The following is a 23,123-nucleotide window of genomic DNA, read 5'->3' on the forward strand; positions in this document are numbered from 1 at the left end:
TGGGCACTTGAGCAAAGAAAACGAACAAACCCTAACTCACGGGATAAAAACGCGGGAAAACCGCTACGCAATATCCGCTTATTAGCATTTATCCCGCCAGCGAGACGTTCCACAAAGAGCGAAACTAGGTCACCGGCCAGTGTTGTGGTTGACGTCCATTTCAGCTCGTCTGACCTAATTTTGTAGTCATCACGATCTGTTTTATATGGGGATTGTTGTGTCGGTCTTGTGTTCCCATTGTTTAATGTTTGTATAGTTACACGTACCTTTTCTTTATTTATAAAGGACACGTTCATCCCATAATTGCAGTAAATCAAGCTTCTGACATATTCGTAAACATTTCCTCTCTTATATATTAGCTCCAGCAAAAGTCAATTTAAAGAGTCTAAGGTTTGGTTTAAATGTACAGTATGTGAATCCGTGCAAACGTTGCCCTCTAGTGGTGAAAGTCGCATGTTTCTTCAAACTTAATATTATGTTGAGCAACCGGAAATGTTGTAAACAGTAAGTGAAAAAACAAAGAAAATTATTAGCACAAATATGAAGGCAGAACATTTTATAATTATTTGCATGACTGTACAATAGAATGGCAACAGGACATAAAGGCAAAACAATTAAAGTAGAAATTTCATGACATGACATATGATCCCAAAACAACGAAACATGAAATATTCCTGATTCAAGACTTCAAAATAAAAGAAATACTTGAAATATTATGTAAAGTGAGCTTTAATATAAACACACAAAAAATTGTGTCACCAAAAGCCTTTAATAAAATGCTGACGCCACAAGTCTGGCATGCAGCACATACTGTATTTATTTTCATCATGACACAATATTACTTCCAAATTTAATCTTTAGGTTTACAAAAATTTTTCAGAGAGGTGCCGTTTAGTTACACAAATCTGAAGCAGTCTATTTCAACAAGACCCTTTTAAAAATATAAAATAAACATTAAAACAGTTTGAATGTCCTTTGGTTTCAAATTAGTGTAATAATGGAAGGATTTTTACTGATATAGTGACAGTGATCACGTCAAGTGGACAATGCATTCAACCACTGAGGTCCTCCTTAGACACATCTAACACTGAAGGACTCTAAAGGCGTGTTCCTGTAAACACCCACTCTGTCTCCTGTAAATCTAAGTATTCCTATTTAAAAGCCTGCACATTATAAAAATGTACTTCCATGTATTCTGGAGCAACAAAGCCAGCAATCAGCAGGTACTGCTCAGTGAAACGCCCGCGGCCACATAAGACTGAAATTTGTTGAATAATTTGTTAAATTAGATTTGTTTTTCTAGGAATTCATTTTAAAAGGTAAAGCGGATTAAAAGTATTAATGTGTCCAGGAACCTGATGATTTGTGGTAATTTCTTGACATCAGTCGGTGCAGCACACATTTTCTGTTCTGTCGTGTACGTGACGGATAAAACATAATCCCTGATGCACATGACTGCTGCGATGAACATTCATTGCACTGCTACTATGAAAATAAATAGGATCAGAATGACGCTACTGCCGACATCCCAGAAGAAAGAACAAAAAACATTATTTAAACATAGATAACAGCTGTGTTTCTTATGCACTGCCCTGCAGAATCCATAGTCAGGCACGGCCCCAGAGTCAAGCTGAGGGGGGGTCAACGTTCAAATGTATTAAATGTGTCTCTTGAGCGTGAAATTCATGGTCGTGCGTTCATCATCGCTCCGTGTTGTCACGCGTAGCTCGCAGACTCCCACCTCATCCCAGTGAAGTCCGTGTCTGTGAGTGTGACGGTGAACGGCGCCTCCACTCGCTCCGGCTCCACGCGCTCCTCCACTCGCCCCGTGCTGTTCAAGTTGTTGACTCTCCAGGAATTCAGAGGTCGAATGGCTTTCTGGAAGCGCTGCGGCAGAGAGTCGATACACGTCAGTCCTCTTCATGTCATTGACTGATATATATTTAAATAGCTACAGTGTTAATCGCTTTGCGAGGGCTGTAACTGAAGCTAAGTGGACAGAATCTAATAGTGGTGATACTGACGTCTTTCAGCGTTCCAGTTTCGTTGCAGATGGCCACTATAGCCCAGATGAGGATCTGTAGACAGCAGGTAGCGCCCATGCACACGCCCAGAGCCTTGCCCCATCGTGGATACACATAGGACCCGTAGTGGAGCGGCGTGTTGTACATCTCAATGAAAATGTATGTCAGGATGAACTACAGGCCGAAGAGAGAAGCAGTGATCGGAGAAATGCTGCAGATTGAAAGTCATAGCTCTTGGATTAATATTAGTGTTAATGACACCAAAACTCACCAGCAGAAGGAACGGGGTGCAGAAAACCCAGCACGCTTTGAAGTAAAGCAGCACTTTGCTGCACCACGGGGGGCACTGGCAGATCATGTCGATGATGTCCTGGCAAAACTGGTTGACTCCTGAGAGAAATGAAACAGGAATGATTCACGGGGAGAAAACCAGGATGAGCACAGAAATGTGTGGCAACGGGTGAACATCACGATGATGAAGGTGACGCTAAAGGGTGTGAGATGCTACCATAGAAGAAGGAGATGCCAATGCACATGAAGAGGGTGATGATGATGAGGCCAAAACTAGTGCTGAAGGAGTCAATGAGGGTGAACCAGTAAATCCCTCCCTACGGAGACAGACAGCATGAGCAACCGAGCGTGATCGCCGACGAGAGACGTCCCAAAGCCACTCACGTCGGTCACTAACAGGAGACCCATGAGGTAGAAGCAGAAGCACAGAGCGCCCAGGAACATGGACTTGTGCAGCGTGTTTCCTCTGAGCTGCGGGAATTCGTCCAGCACGGCGGTGGTGATTCCCTCCATGTTCCCAAACTGGGAGGAGAGAAGCAGCAGGCGTCACTTCACGGAGGCGGATCGCGTGACACGATGAGCAGTATGAAGACTTACCAGAGTATCGACCCCGAGCATGAAGAGCATGAGAAAGAACAAAATAGACCAGAACACGGAGCCTGGCAGCAACGCAAGGGCTTCTGGGTAAGCGACGAAGGCCAAACCGGGACCTGGAGGTAGGAATGACAAAACGACTGATTGGACCTGGAAAAGAAGGAGACGCCGCCGGTGAAGAGTCATTTTTTGATGAGTAAGCACCTGTGTCGGCCACCTCAGCCACGGGCACGCCCTTCCTCCACGCCATGTGACCCAGGATGGAGAAAATAGCGAATCCCGCAAAGAAGCTGGTGCTGCAGTTTCCGATGGTGATGACCAGCGTGTCCCTGGAGGCGAAAGCGCCACGGTGAGAAGGGGCCGACGCGGACGCGGGCGCGGCAGCGGCGAGGCGCGCGCTCACCTGATGACGTTGTTGTCAAACTTGTTGTAGGAGGCCATCGACAGCAGCCCCCCGACTCCAATGCCCAACGAGTAGAAGATCTGGGACGCGGCGTCGTTCCACACCTGCGGCGGCACATAGAGAAATACATGCAGTCGCTCCCATAGACGCGCGCGGACGGCGTGAAAGCGGTGAACCGCCGCCTGGGCACCTGTGCGTTAGCTAAGCGGCCCCAGTCCGGCGTGAGGTAGAAGGCGACGCCCCCCAGAGAGCCCTCCAGCGTGGCGCCTCTGATGATCAGCACAACCAGCACGAAGTACGGGAAGGTGGCGGTGACGTAAACCACCTGAGGACACACAGCAGGCTCCCATTAAGGCTGTGTGTGTGTGTGTGTGTGTGTGTGTGTGTGTGTGTGTGTGTGTGTGTGTGTGTGTGTGTGTGTGTGGGGCTTCCTCACCTTGCCGGAGCTGCGGATGCCCTTCAGCATGCACAGGAAGATGATGACCCAGGCAGCCAGGAGGCACAGGGCCAGGGGCCAGCGCACGGGGCCCGGGTCGTGGAGGCCGTCGCTGTTCACCACCCCGAGCACGCGCTCGCTGGGACGGACAAGCGCCAACAGGCGGGTTAGCGGTGCGACACATTCAGAAGAGAAGCTGCCTCGTTTGATTCGGCTCAGCAGTCAAAACCGGGTCGCGGCTGCTTTCATGGTGTGACCATGATGATGTTATAGGTGTATTAAGTTACAGTTTAGAAAGTTCTTCACTATGCTTTTCATTTACAATTTACTGACTGTAGCATTAATAATATTATAATTATAATAATTATAATATATATAATTTTCACATCCCTGTACAATAAGTCAGCCCTAAAAGTCTCATTATTTAAAAACTTAATGATTTATTACTGGCAAGGTCTTAGGTGTATTATAATGAAGGGTCCGTAAATATTTAAAAAGGAGTTTTTATTGCTTCCCAAATGAGAGAGTGGGGCATCACTTACTTCCAGAAGATCTCTGTGGGGCTGAGGCTTCTGGCCGAGGAGCTGTTGCCGGTGCTGGTGTTGCCACAGAGCGCGGCGTTGCCTATGGCGTCACAGGACCAGGGCAGAGGGCTTTGGAAGGAGCTGCCCAGGTAATAAAAGGTCCACGCTATGATGACGTTGTAGTAGAGGCACACCAGCGTGGACACGCACAGCATCCCGATGCCGATACCTGCAATTCCAGAGGAACACGCGCCTCCGATCAGATCTGATCTTATCATCGCCTGCCTGGTTTGAAATACGGAAACGCAATGTAATAGCCGCACTGACGTGGTCGGTACCTTTTAGCAGAGGGCAGCACTTCCACACAGTGATGGGACCGGCTGCTCCGTACTGGCCCAGGCTCAGCTCCATGAGGAAGAGCGGCACGCCGGTGAAGAAGAGCATAATGAAGTAGGGGATGAGAAACACGCCTGGGGGGGTGAGAGAGGGGTCATGAGCAGACGTTGGCTTTGTGCAGCCACAGGCGGCCTGTGGAGGCAAGTTCACTCCCACAGCCTCCGTCGACGTGGCCGTCGCAGACAGATGTTATCCAGCTACCGTCAAGCTCCAACATGTCGGATTACACACGAGGATGAACACTGGGCTATACAGGTATAACGCAAGCCAGGGTGTCGACAGCATTAGGAAATGCTCTGTGTTGTGCTCAAGCGGTGGCAGCTGCTATGGCAACCTGTGGAATGACTGAGGATTGGGAGTGCTCCCCGAGGAGCCGAGGAGCAGTGAGTTCCTCCTGCAGCAGAATGTCACAGGGTCGGAGTCGGGCTTTTATGGCACCGCCGTCCACTCACCTCCTCCGTTGCGGTAGCAAAGGTACGGGAAGCGCCACACGTTCCCCAGTCCCACGCAGTATCCGATGCAGGAGAGCAGGAACTCGTACTTGCCGTCCCACTGCTCCCTGGCCGGAGGTTGGGGGGGGGTCGGGCTCGTGGGCCGGGAGTCGGCTGTTGAGTTGTATCCGTTGTGGGCGACAGTTTGCCCACGCGCGGAGTTCTAAAAACGACAAACAAACGCCGGGAAACACGGTGGGATCAGACGCAGAGAGAGTTTAACCTGTTTGTGAGTGCGATCGAGCGGAGTGTTTCCTCCATTCATCGCTAGATGAGGAACAGAGGCGCTATTTTGCGACGTCGAGCTGCAGAGAGGAAGTCTGACGGAGGAAACATCGGAGCTTCTGCTTTACAGGTTCTCACTGTCATTGTAAAAGTTAAGTCATTAATAATTCATTATCTGGCACGGATGCAAAAACAACAGTTCCCTCTCCAGTCGACGCCACCGTTTGATTTTGCCACTTGATTTCTAGTCGCAAAGATGAATGTTTATTTTATGATTATTATTTTAATTAAATTTTCTGAAGCTAATGTCAGTCTTATCTAATAATAAAGTGTAATATTCAGCTTTATTACCTCAAGCAGACATGCAATGAAAATTAGTTTTATGACTCGTTAAATGATGAGCAGTTAGAACCTAATAAGGTTAATGACCTTTACTGATGATTAATAAGAACTAATGGATTTTTATCATTCAAAGCAGAGGAAAAACAAATGACGTTTAATTGTTTGCTGGATGTCTTCAGGATTCCTTGTATCAGCGGGTTTTCCATACATGTGTATGTATGGAAAACACATGTTAATATGTAAACATGCAAAGGCAGGAGACTCGTAGGAAGCAGGAGCTGATGCACGATGGCCCCTAGAGCAAATTAAGCTCATGAAAACCTCATTAACCCAAATAACGACCAGAGGACAAATTTACCGGAACACGGTAATTAATTAATTGACGCACAATCAGTGGGAACTGCTCTGTTCTCTACGGGAATAAACAATGCAGAATCCGACTCCAGCGGTGAGAAAAGTTAGGCCCGACACCCGCGTTGAGTGAGAACTCAGCTCAAACTGGGAGGGAGCCCGCAGCAATGCGGACGAGCAGGTCGGACCGCTTCATCCTTTCCCTGCCGTCACCGCTCACCTCCGGGACCCGGGGCGATCACGGTGAACCGGCTCCGAGTGGAGCCTCGACCCGGCGCCGGGTTCGGGTTCGGGTTCGGGTTCTCGGTTCGGTGCAAGCACCCGCTCTTACCTGCGCCGCGCTCGCTGCGGCCGCGGCTCCGCGGGCGCTCGCCGGCGTCGCGTCGCCGCCGTCGCCCTGCATTTCCTCCGGCACGGGTGGCGCCTCCTCGCTGGCTCGGCTCCGGGCGGCGCGCTTTACATTGTGAGCGGAGACGCTCCCGGAGGTGAAGCGGGTCGCGCGATGGAGCGGCGACGGTTCGACGGTGTCAGGCGGACGCAGCGCATCGGTGAGACATCAGCGATGACGATCAGGAAACAGGCCGGTGGGCGGTGAGGTGGAGGCGCAGGGAGGCAGCGCGCAGGTGCAGACGCCTCCTCCCTCCGACCTGTTGGTGAGAGATGGAGGCTGCGACTTCCTAAACTCTCTAATAAACTGACTGGGGTGTGTCTTGTTTCGCTACAAAGGTGAAACCCGGCCGAGTTAACATATCTGGCCGATACGTGCAGGAGCGGAGCCCAGCGGGGCCCCAGGGGTGGACGCCCCCCCCCCCCACCAGCAGCCGGGCGAAACTGTTCTCACTACAAGTATATACGCATACAATTAGAAATACATTATATTCATCATTAATTTATTAAATCAAGTATTCTTAGTACAAGTGTGGAATAGTATTACTGTTGCTTCGTTTTGCACCATTTTACTGTGTTTTCTTTTTGTCCGTCATGCTGTTGCTGTAAACAAAGAATTTCCCCATTGTGGGATTATTAAAGTCGTATCCTATCCTATCCTGTAGAAAATAAAACGAGGATGTGATAAAAAAAAAAAACCCAGATGTCTGATCACACTTCTCAGCTTCCTTTGGTGTGAGCAGCATTTAACATCCAAGTTAAGCAGCGGCTCAGTACAACAACCTCCATGAACGGAAACAGTAGCAAGGACTATACTGAGAAATACACCTTGTTTACTCATAAACTCTCATACAAATCCATGCTATTGGGGATGTGATATACAGTTTGATTAAACCAAACAAATATTTGCTTTTTGCTTTACATATATGGGTCACTGTAGTCTTGATGGTGTGATGTTAAGTGGCTTGTTTTCCTATTTAGTAGCAGCTCACTAACTCTTTAATCCACGTAAGCCTTTGATGCTTCACTAAATCCACCCAATCTGTTGAGTGTCTATACTTAACAGCCCCAGTCAACAGATCTGGGTCAGTAGATGATCGTGAGGCTCAACACTTGCTAATGTTTGAACTATGGGCACACCTTTAAAGAATTCTACAGGTTGAACTGCGGGTTTAGTTTAGCGTCTTCATTGTGGATTGCTGAGGTGGAATAAACCAAAAGTGGACGAGCAGCTGAGGAGGTGTGAGAAAATGGAACTTCAAGAGCAAGTGGAGCACGACTGGAGCAGATACTACAGCAACCATCACCTCCACAGTGAGCTAAAAAGCAGCTCTGCAAAGCTGGAGAACGATTCAGATTATTACTGCAGCATCTGGACACATGAGGAACCAAGACTACGCGGTTGCAACAGTTACTCGTTTGCTGTGGACGCTAGAAAAAGACTAGAGCATCTGAAGTCTGGCTACAAACCCACCGTGGACCGACCGCTGTGCAAAATGACCTGTCAAAGTGACATTGAGACAAAAAGAGAAGAGTCTGCTTTGGACTTGGTAGAACTAATTGATGTGGAAGATGAGGAGGAGGATGAAGAGAGCTGGTAGGTGCAGTCAGACTCCACACACTAGTGCTAGCAGCTATTGAGGATGCTAATCAGGAGAGTTAGGCTTATGTTTTCTCTTAAAACAATGAGTAAAGCATCCATATCGTCAAAGTGTGTTTCATTCTGGCCAAATAAAACCACGCTTGGACAGGGGACGCGTAACCTCCGATTTGTCACAGGTTATACAAGTCTCCAAAGCAGCGGGCGCCTGTTGGGAGCGAGTCTGCTCTCAGGTGGTGCCGACACGTCCTGGATAACCCCAGCCCTGAGATGGAGGCGGCGCGACGTGTGCTCATCAACCGGCTGGACCGAAGTAGGCAAAAAGCACTGACTCACGAACCACAAAATGGGTTTTAAGCTCCACGTTTTTTAAATCGAGGGCCATTCTCGCTGTCAGGCTCCCACAGTCCCTTCTACAGACGGCCTGCAGGCAGGGCCACCGTGGGCTCCTCTACAGACAACACACCTGTCAGCTCAGCACAGAATCAGTCTGACAGTTCAGGTAATGTAATACTGACGACTTTGCATTCTCAGGCTCTCAGGCTTGCTTCTTTCAGTCACGTGTCTTGGATTTTTCATATCTGCTCAGATAATAAGATGAGCATCTCCAGTGACCCCATAAATCCGAACTACAGACTGCAGGACATGACAGATGTCCACATTATGGCTTGTCTGCAAGAAGCCAGTGAGTATTTGAGATTTAAATCAACGGTATTCAGCTTGCTGCAAACTGGAAAGAGGTAACTGTGTCTGTATTTATCCCAGGTCTGCGACAGAACTTTGTTTCTGTATCATCTGCTGCTTCATCCAGGAGAGGCTCTGAGGCACCAGCGATGCTTCCCTCTTATTTCAACAGCAACAATGAAACTGTTGATGGTATCGGTCCAGGAAGTAACAGACAGGCTTCGTCTTCCTGTCGTTGGCAGCAGAGCCTGTCGTCGCTGATTTCTTCCACTTTGCAGTCACCGACGTCAGCAGCTAAGCCCGGCTGCCAAAGTCCCAAACTGGCCAGACTCCATCAGCAAGTCACCCAGTTCAAGCTGCTCAAACGTGCCCAGAATCAAGGTACGCAGAGCACGTAGTTACATAGACTGTGTGTGTGTGTGTGTGTGTGTGTGTGTGTGTGTGTGTGTGTGTGTGTGTGTGTGTGTGTGTGTGTGTGTGTGTGTGTGTGTGTCTCGTGGATAAAACTATGCCACGTTCCACAGCAACATCAACAGCAAGGACCAGGTCGCCTCTGAGGACCAGCCTTCGTTCCCTCCAGGCAGTGAGGAACAGCCGGAGTTTAGAAACTGATGACTGGCATCCCGCTGATCACACTGACTGTTCTCCACCAGGTTTGAATCAACCTTATTATTTTTGAAAACTGTTGTTGCACATGTTTTCCCAGTGAACTTCCATCCATAATATAAATGTGTCGTAGGTGTGTCATATACCAAGGAGGGCTCCAGTGGCTGTTCTCCATCACTGTCGGCAGCATCCAGGGACTCGAGTGGCTTGTTGCCCTCGGTGAGAGACTCGGTCCGGACTGCAGCCATTAAGGGACTCCACAGGTCTCAGTCTCTCAGCCCCTGCAGGATTCCCCACGCTGCTAAGGCTCATCTGTCCCTTCACGGACGTGTCTTTGCCTCATCTGAGAGGTCAACCACGGTAGCTTGGACCAGAAACACGCCACCTGCTCAGTGGTAGAGCACATCAGTGTGTCACATACCTTGTACATTAATAAGCTGACTGAGATCTAAACGACCTTACTCTAAAATATCATGTAAGAACAACAATGGGAGGACAGCATCAAGTGTCCTGACGTCTATATTCTATGTTAGACATGTTAGACATCCTTGCGTATCAGTGTAACAATGTAAACTATTGAAGAGTATCGAAGTCAAAGGAATGTAAACATGGGGCAGGGGCAAATAAGTGAACCCATGCAGACGTCCTTGAATAATAGTCTGTGCTGTAGCGTCAGTGATGTATCATAGATTCTGAAAGGTTTTACATAAATTTCACCATTGATCTAAATGTGGAAGTTCAGTCAAACTTCACTTTACTGGGTGAGCCTACGGAGGTGTTGCAACAGGAAGCGTGTAGATGTTTAACCAGTGGCTGCTGCATAATAGAAGCGGTGCTTGTTACCAGGAAACAGAGCTGCAGTTTCCTTCTGACACTTCGGTGGGGACTGCATTCTGCTGATGCTTTTTGTGGTTATGACATAGTCGTACAAATGCATTTCCAATTTTAGCTTTTGCTTTATATTTTTTTCATTCAATATTCATATACTGTAAGGTGACAGAGGGGGTGATTGTAGTGTAGACGTCATTAAATGCATCTTTAGTGTCTAGTTTGAAATTTAAGATCTAATTGTTCTGATTATCTAAATTTTATACCAAAATAATAGTTTTTGTGTAACTCTATGTCATCTAATTTGTTTTTGTATCTTAAAGGCTGGTATATAATGTAAATAAAGTAAATATAATATTAGTTCACATGCAAACACAAATAAGAGAATGCCATGGCTATTTTTTTGCAGATATTGAAATACAGTCAACATATTAGAAGTACAGTTTGGTGTTAAACCACATTTTGTGTGTCCATTGTTTATATATTTTATTGAGTTTTGTTTCAAATGTTTTCTGCTGACTAAAACCAAAGGAAAGACAGTAAAGAAAAAATATTATTTAAGCTGAATGTCACAATGATTTAAAATTGGAACATACTACCAATTAAAGCACATAGTACAAATGTTCATTCAACATATAAAAGGCAAATTAAAATTTACAGTGTGCACTGTTCTGAGCCAACAGTACAGGAGTAAGATATTAACATTAGACATAATGTACAAAATCATGTACAACCACAGATTTACTTGAAAAAAACTCCATTTCCAATCGGGTAGTACAAACAATATCTTTTGATACTGTGCATAAACTAGTTGTCGGAGTCCATGTCACTGTCTCCTCCGATAGATCGGAAGTCTTCGCTCTCCTCGTCCTCACTAAGTTGGACCTGGGAGAGCACGGCTGGGCCTCTCCTACGTGCTTCATCTTCTTCATCTTCCTCCTCCTCCTCGCTGATGCCATATTCCTCTCCATTCCCTATGCTGGAGTTCTGCAACTGACTTCTGCTCTCCGTCTCCTCATAGCTGCCATAACTATGATGAGACAATCGAAAAGATCTGTTAAAGTAACAGCACAAGCAATGGGAACCATAAATAATAATGTATATAATAATCATAATGTTGATCCTAAACATTTGTATGACTATTGGGAGTGATGCTGAATAAATGAAGCCCCTGGAATCCAGAGACGATTTAAGGCTAGTGGCAAACTTCTCCAAAGAAAGATTGTATATTTCATGAAGAAATGAATTGATGAATGCATGAGTATCACTCATTCAGGCCAGGCCTTTTGTACCTGACATTGCTGTCTTCCATATGAGGCTCATCGGGTCCGTTCTCTTCGTATGACATCATGCTCTCGTCCTGGTCCATACCCATGCGGGCCGTTTCATGAGTTCTCCGTGGTGGAGGAGGTCGCACGTCCAAGTCTCTGTCAGAGTCACTGCCACTCTCTGACAGCTGGATGGCTAAAGGAGACAGAACACAACAGAACATCAAACAATGGCTGCAATTAAGCTGTGACTATATTTTGGTGTAAAGACTATTACAGCTTTAGGTGGACTTACAGGAGAAGGGGTTGTCACCCTCCTCTTCGCTGGCATCATCCTCTCCGTCAGACATGAGCAGATCCTGGTACAGCACGCTGGCTTGAGCAGGTCTGTTGGATCGTCTGTCCTCACCGTCCTCGTCATCCTCATCATCGTCTTCCTCCTGGTCACGGACCCGTCGGTGAGGTGGCAGTAACATGTCTTCATCGTCATCTTCATCCTCCAGATCTCCCTCGGCGTCCTCTGCCTAGAAACAGGCCAGACAGCTCTGTTAATTAATGCATTATATTTACCTCTAAAAAAATACACTAACACAAGTTGGTGGTTCTAGGTGAGAAGAACCTCAACCTGAAATGATGTTGATTCTGATTAGATAAATGTGTAACTGTACAGTAGCTTTAGTGATGGCAAGATCTTTCTTACAGGAGCAGGAGTCTTGGGTTTTCCATCATCATCCTCCTCAAAGCCTTCAATGTCCACGTCTGATTCTTCTTCCCCGGGTCTCCTCATGTGGCGTCCCTGAGTGGCACGATCAGGACAGTCTCAAAACACTATTAAAATCAGCTGGCCAACTGTTGTTTACACTGTAAGGTTCCTGTGCAGGATTGTACAGGTACTACACAAAGTGGTGGTCTGATCATAGTTTGAGAGAGGTGGCACATTGATTCGGTCTCTCTCCATACCTGCCCCCCTCTCTTCTCTGGAGCAACCACTAGAGGTCCCTCAGAGAAAAGGCTGCTGGGCTCTCTGGGCAGATTCCCTGAAGCCCCACTGTCAAACAGATCAGCAGGCTGGCCAGCACCACACAGAGGGGCGTGCACACAGACAGACAGACAGGACATGACAGCAGGAGTGAAGGAGAAAAACAGGTTGGGAAAAAGGAGCCACTCAAGAGAAGAATCGAAACTTTAGACCGGTGAAGGTTTACAAGAGGAAAGTTAGCGCTGAAACGTGTGAAGGAATACAAGGGCAGGAGAAGCACTACAGGGTGTGGTGAGGAGAGTACTGCACATAGAAAGGTTTAGACTGCCCGCTGGGGCTTATAGAGAGCTAAAGGCCTAATGTCCATTGACAGTGTTCCAGACTACCATGAGTCACCAAATTAGACCCTGGCTGCTGCCCTACCTGTGGTGTGTATGGCCCTGGAGTCATTGGGTCCAGACTCTCCAAGTCTGCTGCATCTAGAGCTGCCTCCTTGGCGGTCGAGATGTCCTTCTCTAGCTGAGTTAAGTGCTCATCATACTGTTAAACGCAAATACATGATAATTATGATATGACATGATAATGTCCTACTCAGAAAAACTACAGTATTGTTACATTGAGCTACGGGTACAGTCCTTTACGAAATCAGTTCTTATATTGATTCATATTCAGTGTTTGGAAAAGCTTCTTTCAAAAACTGAAATATTAAGTTCCTACTTAGAGACTGATGACTATTACTGAAAACAATCAACAAAATACTTCATAAAACCTAATTATGTTTTATCAGTTCATTACATAACAACAAATATTAATCTTATGCCCCAGTATTGATTTACAGCGTTGTCTATTGACAATAAAGTCAGAATCCGTGTAATTACCCATATTAATAGTTGGCTTTATATTACCTGCCATGATAAAAATAATCTGACAAAACATACCTCTGCCAAGGTCTGTTTACACACATTGACGATGTCTAGGGCTGTCTTGGTGTACGGACTGTCAGACCCTGTGAATGACGATAAGCAGAAATGAAGTATAAATACTGTATATGCTGTACTTGTATTGTAAGACATTTTACACAATACTTTGTTACAGGTCACACTAACACTGATGTTACCGTTATACTTGATACTGTTGGCGTGGATGAGACTGACATCTGAAAGAAATGCATCGCGGTTCTGGTATTTATGTTTTGAGATGTACTGTTGAATAAAAGGCAAAGACAGAGAAGAGCATTAGCAGCTAGATGTTGCAGGGTTATTGAATTTGTTAACTTGAAGTTGGACTCTTTGTGTGATTCTTACCTTGCGGATGTTCTCCAGGTCCATGGGGTTTACAATCACCTTATAGTAATCAGGAACAAACTTTTTGTTGACAGGATGATGGAATGGCCATGACTACGGAAAGAGGAGGGGTTGAACAGCACAGGTCTTTAACCTATATTATGTGTTGTATTGGAAATTCAGAAATACATCTACAAAAATTGAAATTTTATTTGTAATAAGGAAATGTTTAAGACTCACATCAGGAACCACCATCATTTTCTGGGTCACAATGTTGTCCAGGATGAATGAGAAGGCCACCTGATCGTCATCATCCAGGAGAGGGTTGATGGCTTTCTCCAGCCTCACCAGTCTGTCCTCCTTCTGCAAACACATACACACAAACACACACAAAGATGTTTTAGAGTTAAAGAGGAAATAACCTAAAAAAGGAACAAGGAAGATGTGAAATAAAACATTTGCACTGACCTCTTTCAGTTTAGTGTCACACAGGTCCAGCATGGACTGTGCTACTTGTGTTATTGGATGCTTTGCCCCTATTGGAAGAGAAACAAAAATCTTAACAGTCACGTAGAGTTACACTAAAGGTTAACTTCAAGCGTTCTAGTAAAACCTTTACCATTGTAGGTGGCACTGTTTTTGACAATAAGCTCCACGGCTTCACGGAACTCCTCCCTCGATGGATACATTCGCTTGCGGACGTTCTCCCTCAGCGTCTGCAGGTCCATGGGCCGAGTAATGATCTTATAGTAGTCTTTCACAACCTTGGCATTGACTGGAGTGTGGAATGGGTATGTCTAGATAGAAGAAGAGAAGGTATTGGAGACACAATAGAGCATTGGATGAAGAATAAAAGGAAAAGTAATGGGTGAAAGGTTACAAATCCTACATTGGGATGATCCCGCATGTCATTGATGATGCTCTCGAGCACAGAAGACAAGGTCACCATGGGGTCAGTGCGTCTGCGGTGGATGGCCTTGTGGGGTTTCTACACAGGGAAAATGCTGTTAGCTAAAGGGACCGAATTCATAAAGGGTCAAAGCGAATTATAAAACACGTAAAGACATACATTGAGATAGTCGCAGTGGACAGCACTGCCTACACGTCTCTTCTTCTTTTGTGGGAGCTGTTGCTTAGGGAACTTGAGCACTAAAGACTTCCTGCGCACCTCATCAGCACTGTAGGAAAATGTTGCATACTGTAATACAGGTGTAGTTGGACTCTTTGATACAATGCATTACTTGAATTTCATTTTACTTTACCTCTCGATGAGTTGTTTGCCCAGCACAATCTTAGTACCCTCCACCTTGATCAATTCCTCATTGTCGTTATGGATGACAGTCTTTTCCAGCTCCTCCTCCTGTTCCTCTGTCATAGCTACTGGGTTAGAAGGTGGAGCGTTGGTCTGATAGTACAGTGGGCAGAACTTGTTGGTCCTCATGTGTCCAATGGCCCCACATGCGCCGCACTTTAGCTAGGAAAAAGAGGCAAACATTAAGGAACACGACCAAGACTCTACCGGTGTTATATGATGATGATAATGCCAAAAGAATGAAAGCAGCTAATGGACGTAAAATTTGTTTTTAACAAGATAGAAAGGCGGGTGAAGTAAGAGAGAAAGAGTAGTACTTAATCGGCAAGCTTACTTTTACCTTGAGGTCTGGCCTCTCTTTGACCTTCTTGGCCTTCTTCTCCGGTGGACCCTTGATCTTGTCTTTCTCTTGATTTCTCTTCAGCCTCCTCAGCTGCTCCTGAATCCGTCTACGCTCTTTCCTCATCTCTTCTCTGTGCTGCTCATCGAAGAGCGCAAACTTTCGTCTGGAAATAAAACATTTTAATAATAATTTTAGCATGACATGGCTTCAAGGCTGTCCTGCCTTACGTCACACAAACACTCACATAAACTCCTCATCCTTGGTGGTTCTGATTCTTGTGTAGGCGTCAATAACTGCAGCCTTGCGTACGGTTTCACAACGGACATATTCCTTGCCATCCTCATCCCTGAAGGTCCGATAGATTTTAAGTCGCCTGCCTGTGGCTGAAGAGTTTAAACTGGTGACAGAGGATGCGTCATCATCCTTGTGGGAGCTGGTGGACAAAGAGCTGGCTATATAACAAAAAAACAGAGGTATAAAAGACATTTATTATTTAAAGAATAAACAGTATATTAGACTTAATGACCTAAAGACTAAGCAGACTCACAAAAGCCTTTGCGTCGATCCTTGCGCCCTTTGTTGTCGCGGTCGCTCTCCTCCCCCATCAGCATCCTCTGCAGCTCTTTCCTCTCCTGTTCCTCCCTCTCACGGGAGAGCTGGGAGCTGGTCTTTTTGTTCTGCAGCATGTTCTCAATGTTCTTTCCCATCTCCTCAAAGTCACTGTCCTCAGCCGAGCTGCTGTCTGTGTCCGTGGAGAGCACCTCTGTCGATTCTAACACCCTGTGGTGGGGGTTCACATGAGAAAATGACTGAAAGACTGCTCAGAGGATCCTTAAGAAAAAAAACAGGAACGTGAGTGAGTGCCTCACTTGTTCTGAAGGTCAAAGATCCTCTGACACTCTTCCTTGTAGCGTTCCTGGTGTTCAGCGACTGAGAAACGAGAGCCTCTGGCAAACTTGCTCATGGGTCCCTCACCTGAACGTGCCTGCTCTGTGGACATGGTTCTCACCACGTCAATAACCTCCCACCGTGAAAGCTTCTTGATCTAACACAAAAACACATTGTTATGTAAAATCAATTACAAGTAATATGTCACATGTAAACAACAAAGCCTTACTTCTTCCTCAGGAACACCAAACTTGCGCAGCAGCTGCTTGGCATTCTTGAGCGAGAGCCTCCTTAAATCAGCATCAGTGCCCGTCACTGTTTTCTTTTGTGGCTGTGGCTCCTTGTCATCCTGAGAAGAAAAAAAACCCACACCAAAGAGTTTTCCCTCACTGTCTAGACAAGCATCGATTTACAGAGGTAGACCATTTATAGAGACCTTCTGCTGTGTAGGCTTGTTGGGTACTTTGACGTAGGAGAAACCCTCTCCACATCCTGTAGGATCAGCCACACCTGTAACTTCCAACAGACATTTCCCCTTCATGGCAGAAATGAAGGCTCTTGTTGTGTTCCAAGGAGCTGTCCGCACCTGCAACGAGTGGCCAACGTGGTTTGAAGAAAGCATTTTTAGTTGCTAATGTAATGAAAAAGACGCAGTCAAATCAATACCTCATCATCAATCTTCATTTGAAAGTCCTCCTCGTTCTCCTCCTCTGGAGCAAAGAAAGACTTCTCGCCATATCCAGCATCCTATAGGTGTGATATATCCTGCAGTTAAGTAATGCCACAATACTCATAAGGATTAATCATTGACGTTACTAGGACTCAGAACAGTTACCTTAAGCCGCTGCTCTGCCACTAGCATGCTATAGTAAGCACAACACTGCTCTGGAGCCACCACAGCTCTGATTTCCTCTTCTGTAGGCAACCTGAAGTCAGGCTTCAACACCCACCAGTTAGAGTCCATTCCTGGTAAAATAAAAAACACACAACTGCTAGTAATCTTCCAGAACGTAGTGAATTAAGCCAAAACAAAAAGAAAATCCACAGTTGGTGTCAAAAGCACTTTCCCTGCTTAGTTTACTGACACACACACGTTCTTGCCACTCAACACTGCCCTGATTAAACTCAGTGGGGTTGGTCCAAAACAATAATAAACAAAGGGTGCGGCATTAACAAACCTGTACGCTTGAAGTCAGCACAGAGCTTTAGTCGTTTCCTGATGCTGCTCTCTGAGTGAGAGGGGAAAGCTTTTTTTATATCCTCCATGCGGATTCTCCGGGGACGATCTTTGCTCTTCCAGAACAAGCGGTAAATGAACACCTGCAAATAGCAAATGAGACTGTTTAATATATTTGCAAAATCACTAGTTGTTTTCTCCTGGTGAGGTCAAGCAAGTGAACACACCTGAAGGAAATCTCTGATGTGGGTATTGGCTCGCTTGGAGTTGGGCCCAGGAACCTCATACAGGGGGCACTCCTGGCCAACAACAAAAATATCCACAATCTCTCTGACGTAGTAGCCATGTCGTGTTCGTATAACCAAGAAGTCAGTCTCTGGCATCTTGTGCAGGTAGATTGGAGCCCGGAAAAGGTTGTTTTCAAATGCCTAAAAGAAGAACACAACATCTCACAATTTGCCTTGTTAACAAAAGCAATGGTGCTTTATGGGTTCACATAATTTGGAACTGAAATGTTGACTGTGATGGTACTGACCTGCAGCAGCTGCCCAGGATGCAATGAACCCAGAAAAGGGGACGTGTGGCAGTACACGGTCTCTCCATATTTACAGTCAGGTGCCCCAGGATCCTTCCCAGGTTTCTACAGAATGCAGGGACACCACAACATATTATATCTACTCCACCAAGAAACAATTACTTATAGTGAAAAGAATAGGACACAATTCACAATTTTACATCTATACAGGACATATCCGCATTTACTGGTAGCACAAACTTACCCTTTTGTAGTAGTTCTTGATCTTTGTTGCCATGCCGACTTGCATTATGAGAGGAGGGTATTCTTCACTGTATTCTGCCAGGATGAGATCTCCATCTTTTCCTGTCAAGTCCTGTGGGGTTCGCATGAAGAACATGTCTCCACCTCCTGCTGCCTGACGCTCCTGCTCTCGCATCTACACAAAAGAATGAATAAATATTAATACATCTGTTGTCAGTCATAATGTAATATGATAAGGTAAAAATGCTTGTTTGGAGAATAAATTTACCTTTGCTTTTTTCTTAATATGCTTCAGCAGGGGCTGGACAGCATGAGGACCGGGCTGAGCCAATGCTCCAAATGAATACTTCTTCAAAGCCAGTCTGTGGAACTGCCGTAGCTTCATTGGTCCCATGTGAGTGGGGAAGAAGGGCTGCCTGAGCTCCAGAGCTGGGATGGAGTGCTGTTAAAGACAGACAAATGTAAACAGTTTACATGTAGCTGCTCTTGGTCACTCTCATATTTTCTAATGTATACTTCACCCATTCAAAGATTTGTAATGATTGAATTATTGTGTTCTGTTGTATCAAATCGGTACTTGATGTTATGCCCCTTGTTGCTTAACCTGTGCTTTTGTGGGACTGCATACCTGAATGATGTTTCCACCGAAGGTACCTCTCAGGCCCTGCTGCTTGGGATAGTAGAACTCATCATTGGAGAGGTTCCACGGATCTTTCACTTCTGGCTGGGACATGTTCTGAGAAAAAACACAGTTGAGCACTGCAATTCAACCCTTTAATATTTTGGATCAATTATTACAATATAATTCACATTCCACATAAGGTTTCTTAGGTACAAATATCCCCTCAGTTTGTTTTCATCATGTCTGTTCCATTTTAATTTTAAGCCAAATGTCCTCATTACAGGTATATTTCTCAACTTCCTATTGCATATTAAATGAAGGGACAGATCATGTCCATGGCATTTTGCGTCTAGCCTGAAGAAGCATCCTACCTGCTGTGGCTCATCTTTTATCACTCCAGTCTTTCCCAGCAGGATGCGGCTCTTTTTGATTGCAGTTTCTTTCTTATTCTCCTTTGATGGCGAGTGGGACGTTGTTTCCTCCTTTTCATCAGGAATTTCTACAAGAGACAGCAGATTTGTACTTGTCTAAAATAAGCTGCTTGTAAATTGCCAATTTAGAAAGAACAGAACAGGAACGTGTAGCCTGACAAGACAAGATTTCTGACTATACCTAGAATAATATTCTCATCATTGGGATCCAGTGTTAGAACTGGAGGCATGAGGATGTGATCCATCTCCTGGTCATCCCAGATGATGCTGTCCTCCCAGCGTCCATATACTAACTCTTCATTGTCAATGGGGAAAATCGAGAACCAGAGACAGTCGTCTTCCTGAGAGGCTGCAGAGAAGTCAAAACAATTAAAGGAAGTGAGAAGTCAGACTAAGAAAGAAGCATCTACATTCATCAGATGGACTCTAATTTGTTCTGTGACCTACAAATAAACTCACAGTGATTATCATGGTTGTTTTTTTCTCGCTTAGAGCCAGTGATTGAAGAGGTTTTTGTCATGGGTGGAGGTGTAGGTGGCACCAACTGGGAATTACTTCTTGTCAGACCTGGGAAATCATATATGGAATTTTGCAGGTTTAGGTATTTGTCACTCAAACTTTAAGTCTGGGATCCATATGCTGTAATGTCATCTTACCCTGCTGCGCGTTGTAGGCATTGGCGTTGCGGGTCATGCTAGAGGGCAACCACCCTGCCAGGCTGGCCCGCTGAGTCTTGGTGCCTTTATGTTTTACATCCTCCCCATTCCAGATAATATCATCCTCCCACTGCAGCTGAGTCACCATCAGGAAGAGCTCATTCTCCAGAGTTGCTGGGTCTTTACGTCCATCATTATCACCATTATCAACGTCATCACCATCTTCAATGCTGTCCTGTTGTTGTAACTAGAGATATGTTATAAATAACCCCAGTAACAAAATCAGTACAGTAGATGTTTAGTAAAGGCTATTTTATAATGTCTGCAACCTGAATACCTCTTGAGGAGTCTCTGTCATTTCTTTAGGTGTTTCCTGCTTCTGAGTCTCACTAGAGTGATCTTCTTTTAGCTTGAATCCGTAGTTAAAATGGCTCCCATCCTCAGGAACACCAAGCATGTCGTACCATAGCTGGGCTGGACCATATCTCCATTCTGCTACTTTGGGTCGAGACTCTGTCTCCTTGTCTCCATCACCACAGGTTTGGGAGAACTTTGACTCAACCGGAGCCATCATGGTTATCTGGATAAAATATAAAACACATAAATGTAAGCAATAAAAAGTATGCGATATTGATGGAGTACTAGCTAACAATATGAGAGTCTGTTACCTCATCATCAGAGAGACACTGCTCTGGGGGTGGAGGGGGAGCATACTCATAAATCCAGCCGGACTTCTTCTCTGGGTTTTGTTCTGTGGGTTCCCCTTCTGGAGGTGGTGTTCCCGGCTGAGGTTCCCGATGCTTTCGCTTTTTCTTCCTGCGAGCACTCCTCCAAACTGATGGCATGTTCTTTCCAGGACCAAATAGTCGTAAGAACCTAAGCACCTGGTTGGAGAACCAAGACAATTAGTGCCCCTATATGTCATGATTTAAAAATAATGATGGTATTATTTTAGATAAGCGGCTGTAAAGGCATTTTACCCTTCCAGGCCTAAACTCTGGGAAGAGTTGTGTGACACCCGGCAGTGCTTTGGCAGCATCTTTCTGCATGATACCAGCAAGTGGGAGGTTGAGCCTGTCTGGTGGGCTGCCAGAACCTGGTCCCTGGCACGGACGGTCCGTTTCTGACTCGGAGTCTGAAGAACTGCTAAAGTCCACCTTATCACCAGTAGAAGATGGTGCAATGATAGAGGGGAGAATGATGCCGTCACCATCTTCTGCAGCTACAAAAACAGAGAATGACCGATCATAAGTAAAGACAATATGAATTCAACCTGAAAATACATGCGTTCTAAATACTCGATTATAGCTTGAAATGGTACTGAATATCCCTTATTAAATGAAAATTCACTGCTTGTCACAACAATCAAAATATATGACCATTACTCAACAGAGCTGCGGCTCTGTAAACAATTCAAACACAGCTTATCCAAAATTACTAAATAATATGCTAGGTAAATGTAGGTAAACAAGTCCTTACCATTTGTGCCCTGAGAAGGAGGTTCCTCTTTCTTAACAGATGTAAGAAGACTTGGTGGTGGTGGTGGAGGCATAAGCTTAGAATCAATATCCTCACAGTCTGCATCATAATCATCCTCATCATCTAAAGCATATGGAAATATATTAAATAGCCATAGATTATACACAGTAAAAACACACACATCGAATACAGCAAAAATTTAATTTTTGCTGTATTCGATGTGTGTACGAAAATAAATATAAGCAAACATTTATGCAATCTTACTTAGTATTTGTTTCAAGATATTCAAATAACTAAAGTGAGGTGAACATAAATACCAGTTTTCCTGCAGGGCTGCATAGACTCCATGGCCTGACGATACTTCTTGGTCTCATCTTCAGCAACTTCACTAATGTCTGAATAATCCACTGCATCTTCAGTGCTTTTAACCCAACCTGAATTAGGTAACTGAATGTAAGTACCAATCCATAACATTTCTGCTTAACCTATTGCACAATGATGAATTCGCCCTTACCCTCTGCATCCACGCTACCAGAGTCTCTGCTTTCTTCTTGATCGCCATCCTCACTAGCAGTGATCTCTGTAATAAGTGAGCCGAGACCAAGGTTACCCAAACCAGCCAGATGCTTTTTGGACTCCTGGGGTGAGGAGAAAAAGCGCAAACACAACAAAACATTATAATAGCATGAACGGTCAGAGAATACACTTACGAAGCTGCAACAATATATTTATGTACCAAATGACTAAAGTAGATTAATGCTATGCATACAGATAGTACATCACATCAAATTAAAGTTGGTGCACAATTTAAAACACTTACGTTGTCCAGTACACTGTCATCTTCTAGCTGCCCATCTTCATTGATGTTTCCAAAGAGGAAACCAGTAAGAGAGAAAGGACGATCTTGGTCCTCATCACTGTCGGAATCCGACATCCTGAAAGGTCACAAGAAAAACATTTAGACCTTTAGATCGTCTCTCGATCTCTCCTAAATAGCCTGCGTGATTAATGAGACATCAGTCATGAGTAATTGTAATTTGCATATGTAAAGTGAACATATCACCACTTCTGTACCTTTACAAAACTTGAAACTATACTGCAAATACCCGTTTTTACTGCTGTTGACAATTTCATATTCTACTGGTTATTTAGCTTCTCCCTGTACACTGTAGGTTAGCCGCAACAACTTACACTGTTCTTTCTTTTTAGCATTTACAAATTGTGCAGCAGCAAAGTCACGGCAGTTGTAGTAGTTTGGCGTTCAGTAGCAACCATAGAAGACATATTAACGCAAGATGCACTTACCTTGAGATACTTCACGTCAGATTCAACAAGCTTGGATTTACTCAGCTTGATACAGTTACGTATTAACGCTAAGTGTTTACTACAGAATGCTAACGTTAACGTGCTAACATTACAGTTAAATTAGTTAACGTTAGTAGTTCTCTAAAATCTGGGAAAACATATTTTTGTTGCCTGCGTAAACGCAGTGAAGTCGAAACCACCCCACAATCATACGTTTATTGTCTTTACACGACCTGGTGTGATCGAAACTCCCCTAATTTGTGCATCATCTAGCGCTGAGCGCTGCAAACAACGTTAGCCAAACTTAGCCAGCGTCACTTCCATGTGACCCGGAAGAACAACATGACGCGTTCACGAACTCATCGTGAAAGTGGCATTTGCCACAAAGACGCGGGCTTAAACAATCATATACGGTATTAA

At 45.1% G+C, this 23,123-nt stretch overlaps 3 protein-coding genes across 8 annotated transcripts; 1 reads left to right on the plus strand and 2 right to left on the minus strand.

The window, feature by feature from the left end:
* Positions 1 to 539: 539 nt before the first annotated feature.
* On the minus strand, positions 540 to 6,645 carry slc6a7 (solute carrier family 6 member 7). The gene is made up of 14 exons (XM_029173429.3): positions 6,409 to 6,645; positions 5,121 to 5,322; positions 4,611 to 4,742; positions 4,291 to 4,501; positions 3,749 to 3,887; positions 3,503 to 3,637; positions 3,313 to 3,416; positions 3,114 to 3,238; positions 2,913 to 3,025; positions 2,700 to 2,837; positions 2,533 to 2,632; positions 2,296 to 2,414; positions 2,025 to 2,198; positions 540 to 1,887 (listed from the first exon to the last, which is right to left on the minus strand). The coding sequence occupies exons 1-14, from the start codon at positions 6,478 to 6,480 to the stop codon at positions 1,717 to 1,719; spliced, it is 1,935 nt and encodes a 644-aa protein (XP_029029262.1). The 5' UTR covers positions 6,481 to 6,645; the 3' UTR covers positions 540 to 1,716.
* A 369-nt stretch (positions 6,646 to 7,014) lies between these two features.
* LOC114869305 (SLAIN motif-containing protein-like) lies at positions 7,015 to 10,504 on the plus strand. Its single transcript, XM_029173430.3, has 7 exons — positions 7,015 to 8,061; positions 8,244 to 8,377; positions 8,462 to 8,566; positions 8,654 to 8,749; positions 8,830 to 9,129; positions 9,273 to 9,401; positions 9,488 to 10,504. The coding sequence occupies exons 1-7, from the start codon at positions 7,715 to 7,717 to the stop codon at positions 9,751 to 9,753; spliced, it is 1,377 nt and encodes a 458-aa protein (XP_029029263.1). The 5' UTR covers positions 7,015 to 7,714; the 3' UTR covers positions 9,754 to 10,504.
* Positions 10,505 to 10,653: 149 nt separating this feature from the next.
* On the minus strand, positions 10,654 to 23,023 carry taf1 (TAF1 RNA polymerase II, TATA box binding protein (TBP)-associated factor). Of its 6 annotated transcripts, none has more exons than XM_055514555.1 (41): positions 22,704 to 23,023; positions 22,219 to 22,333; positions 21,913 to 22,036; positions 21,716 to 21,832; positions 21,399 to 21,521; positions 20,900 to 21,141; positions 20,588 to 20,803; positions 20,257 to 20,499; positions 19,920 to 20,154; positions 19,723 to 19,830; positions 19,445 to 19,612; positions 19,204 to 19,331; positions 18,839 to 18,946; positions 18,479 to 18,652; positions 18,212 to 18,385; positions 17,968 to 18,072; positions 17,660 to 17,860; positions 17,434 to 17,575; positions 17,091 to 17,221; positions 16,922 to 17,002; positions 16,692 to 16,841; positions 16,485 to 16,604; positions 16,237 to 16,412; positions 15,915 to 16,147; positions 15,612 to 15,819; positions 15,365 to 15,530; positions 14,975 to 15,186; positions 14,782 to 14,890; positions 14,602 to 14,700; positions 14,332 to 14,509; positions 14,181 to 14,248; positions 13,953 to 14,075; positions 13,734 to 13,826; positions 13,547 to 13,631; positions 13,368 to 13,435; positions 12,853 to 12,969; positions 12,411 to 12,518; positions 12,151 to 12,246; positions 11,746 to 11,974; positions 11,475 to 11,646; positions 10,654 to 11,212 (listed from the first exon to the last, which is right to left on the minus strand). In XM_055514555.1, exons 2-41 carry the CDS (start codon positions 22,330 to 22,332, stop codon positions 10,990 to 10,992), a joined length of 5,967 nt encoding a protein of 1,988 aa, XP_055370530.1. In that variant the 5' UTR covers position 22,333; positions 22,704 to 23,023; the 3' UTR covers positions 10,654 to 10,989. The 6 variants fall into 6 exon arrangements, with proteins under 6 accessions (XP_055370530.1, XP_029029259.1, XP_029029258.1 ...); XM_029173426.3 differs by having other exon boundaries at positions 15,359 to 15,530; XM_029173425.3 differs by having other exon boundaries at positions 19,920 to 20,166.
* Positions 23,024 to 23,123: the final 100 nt, after the last annotated feature.

This window comes from Betta splendens, chromosome 14 (genome assembly GCF_900634795.4).
Source record: "Betta splendens chromosome 14, fBetSpl5.4, whole genome shotgun sequence".
Taxonomy (NCBI): Eukaryota; Metazoa; Chordata; class Actinopteri; order Anabantiformes; family Osphronemidae; genus Betta; species Betta splendens.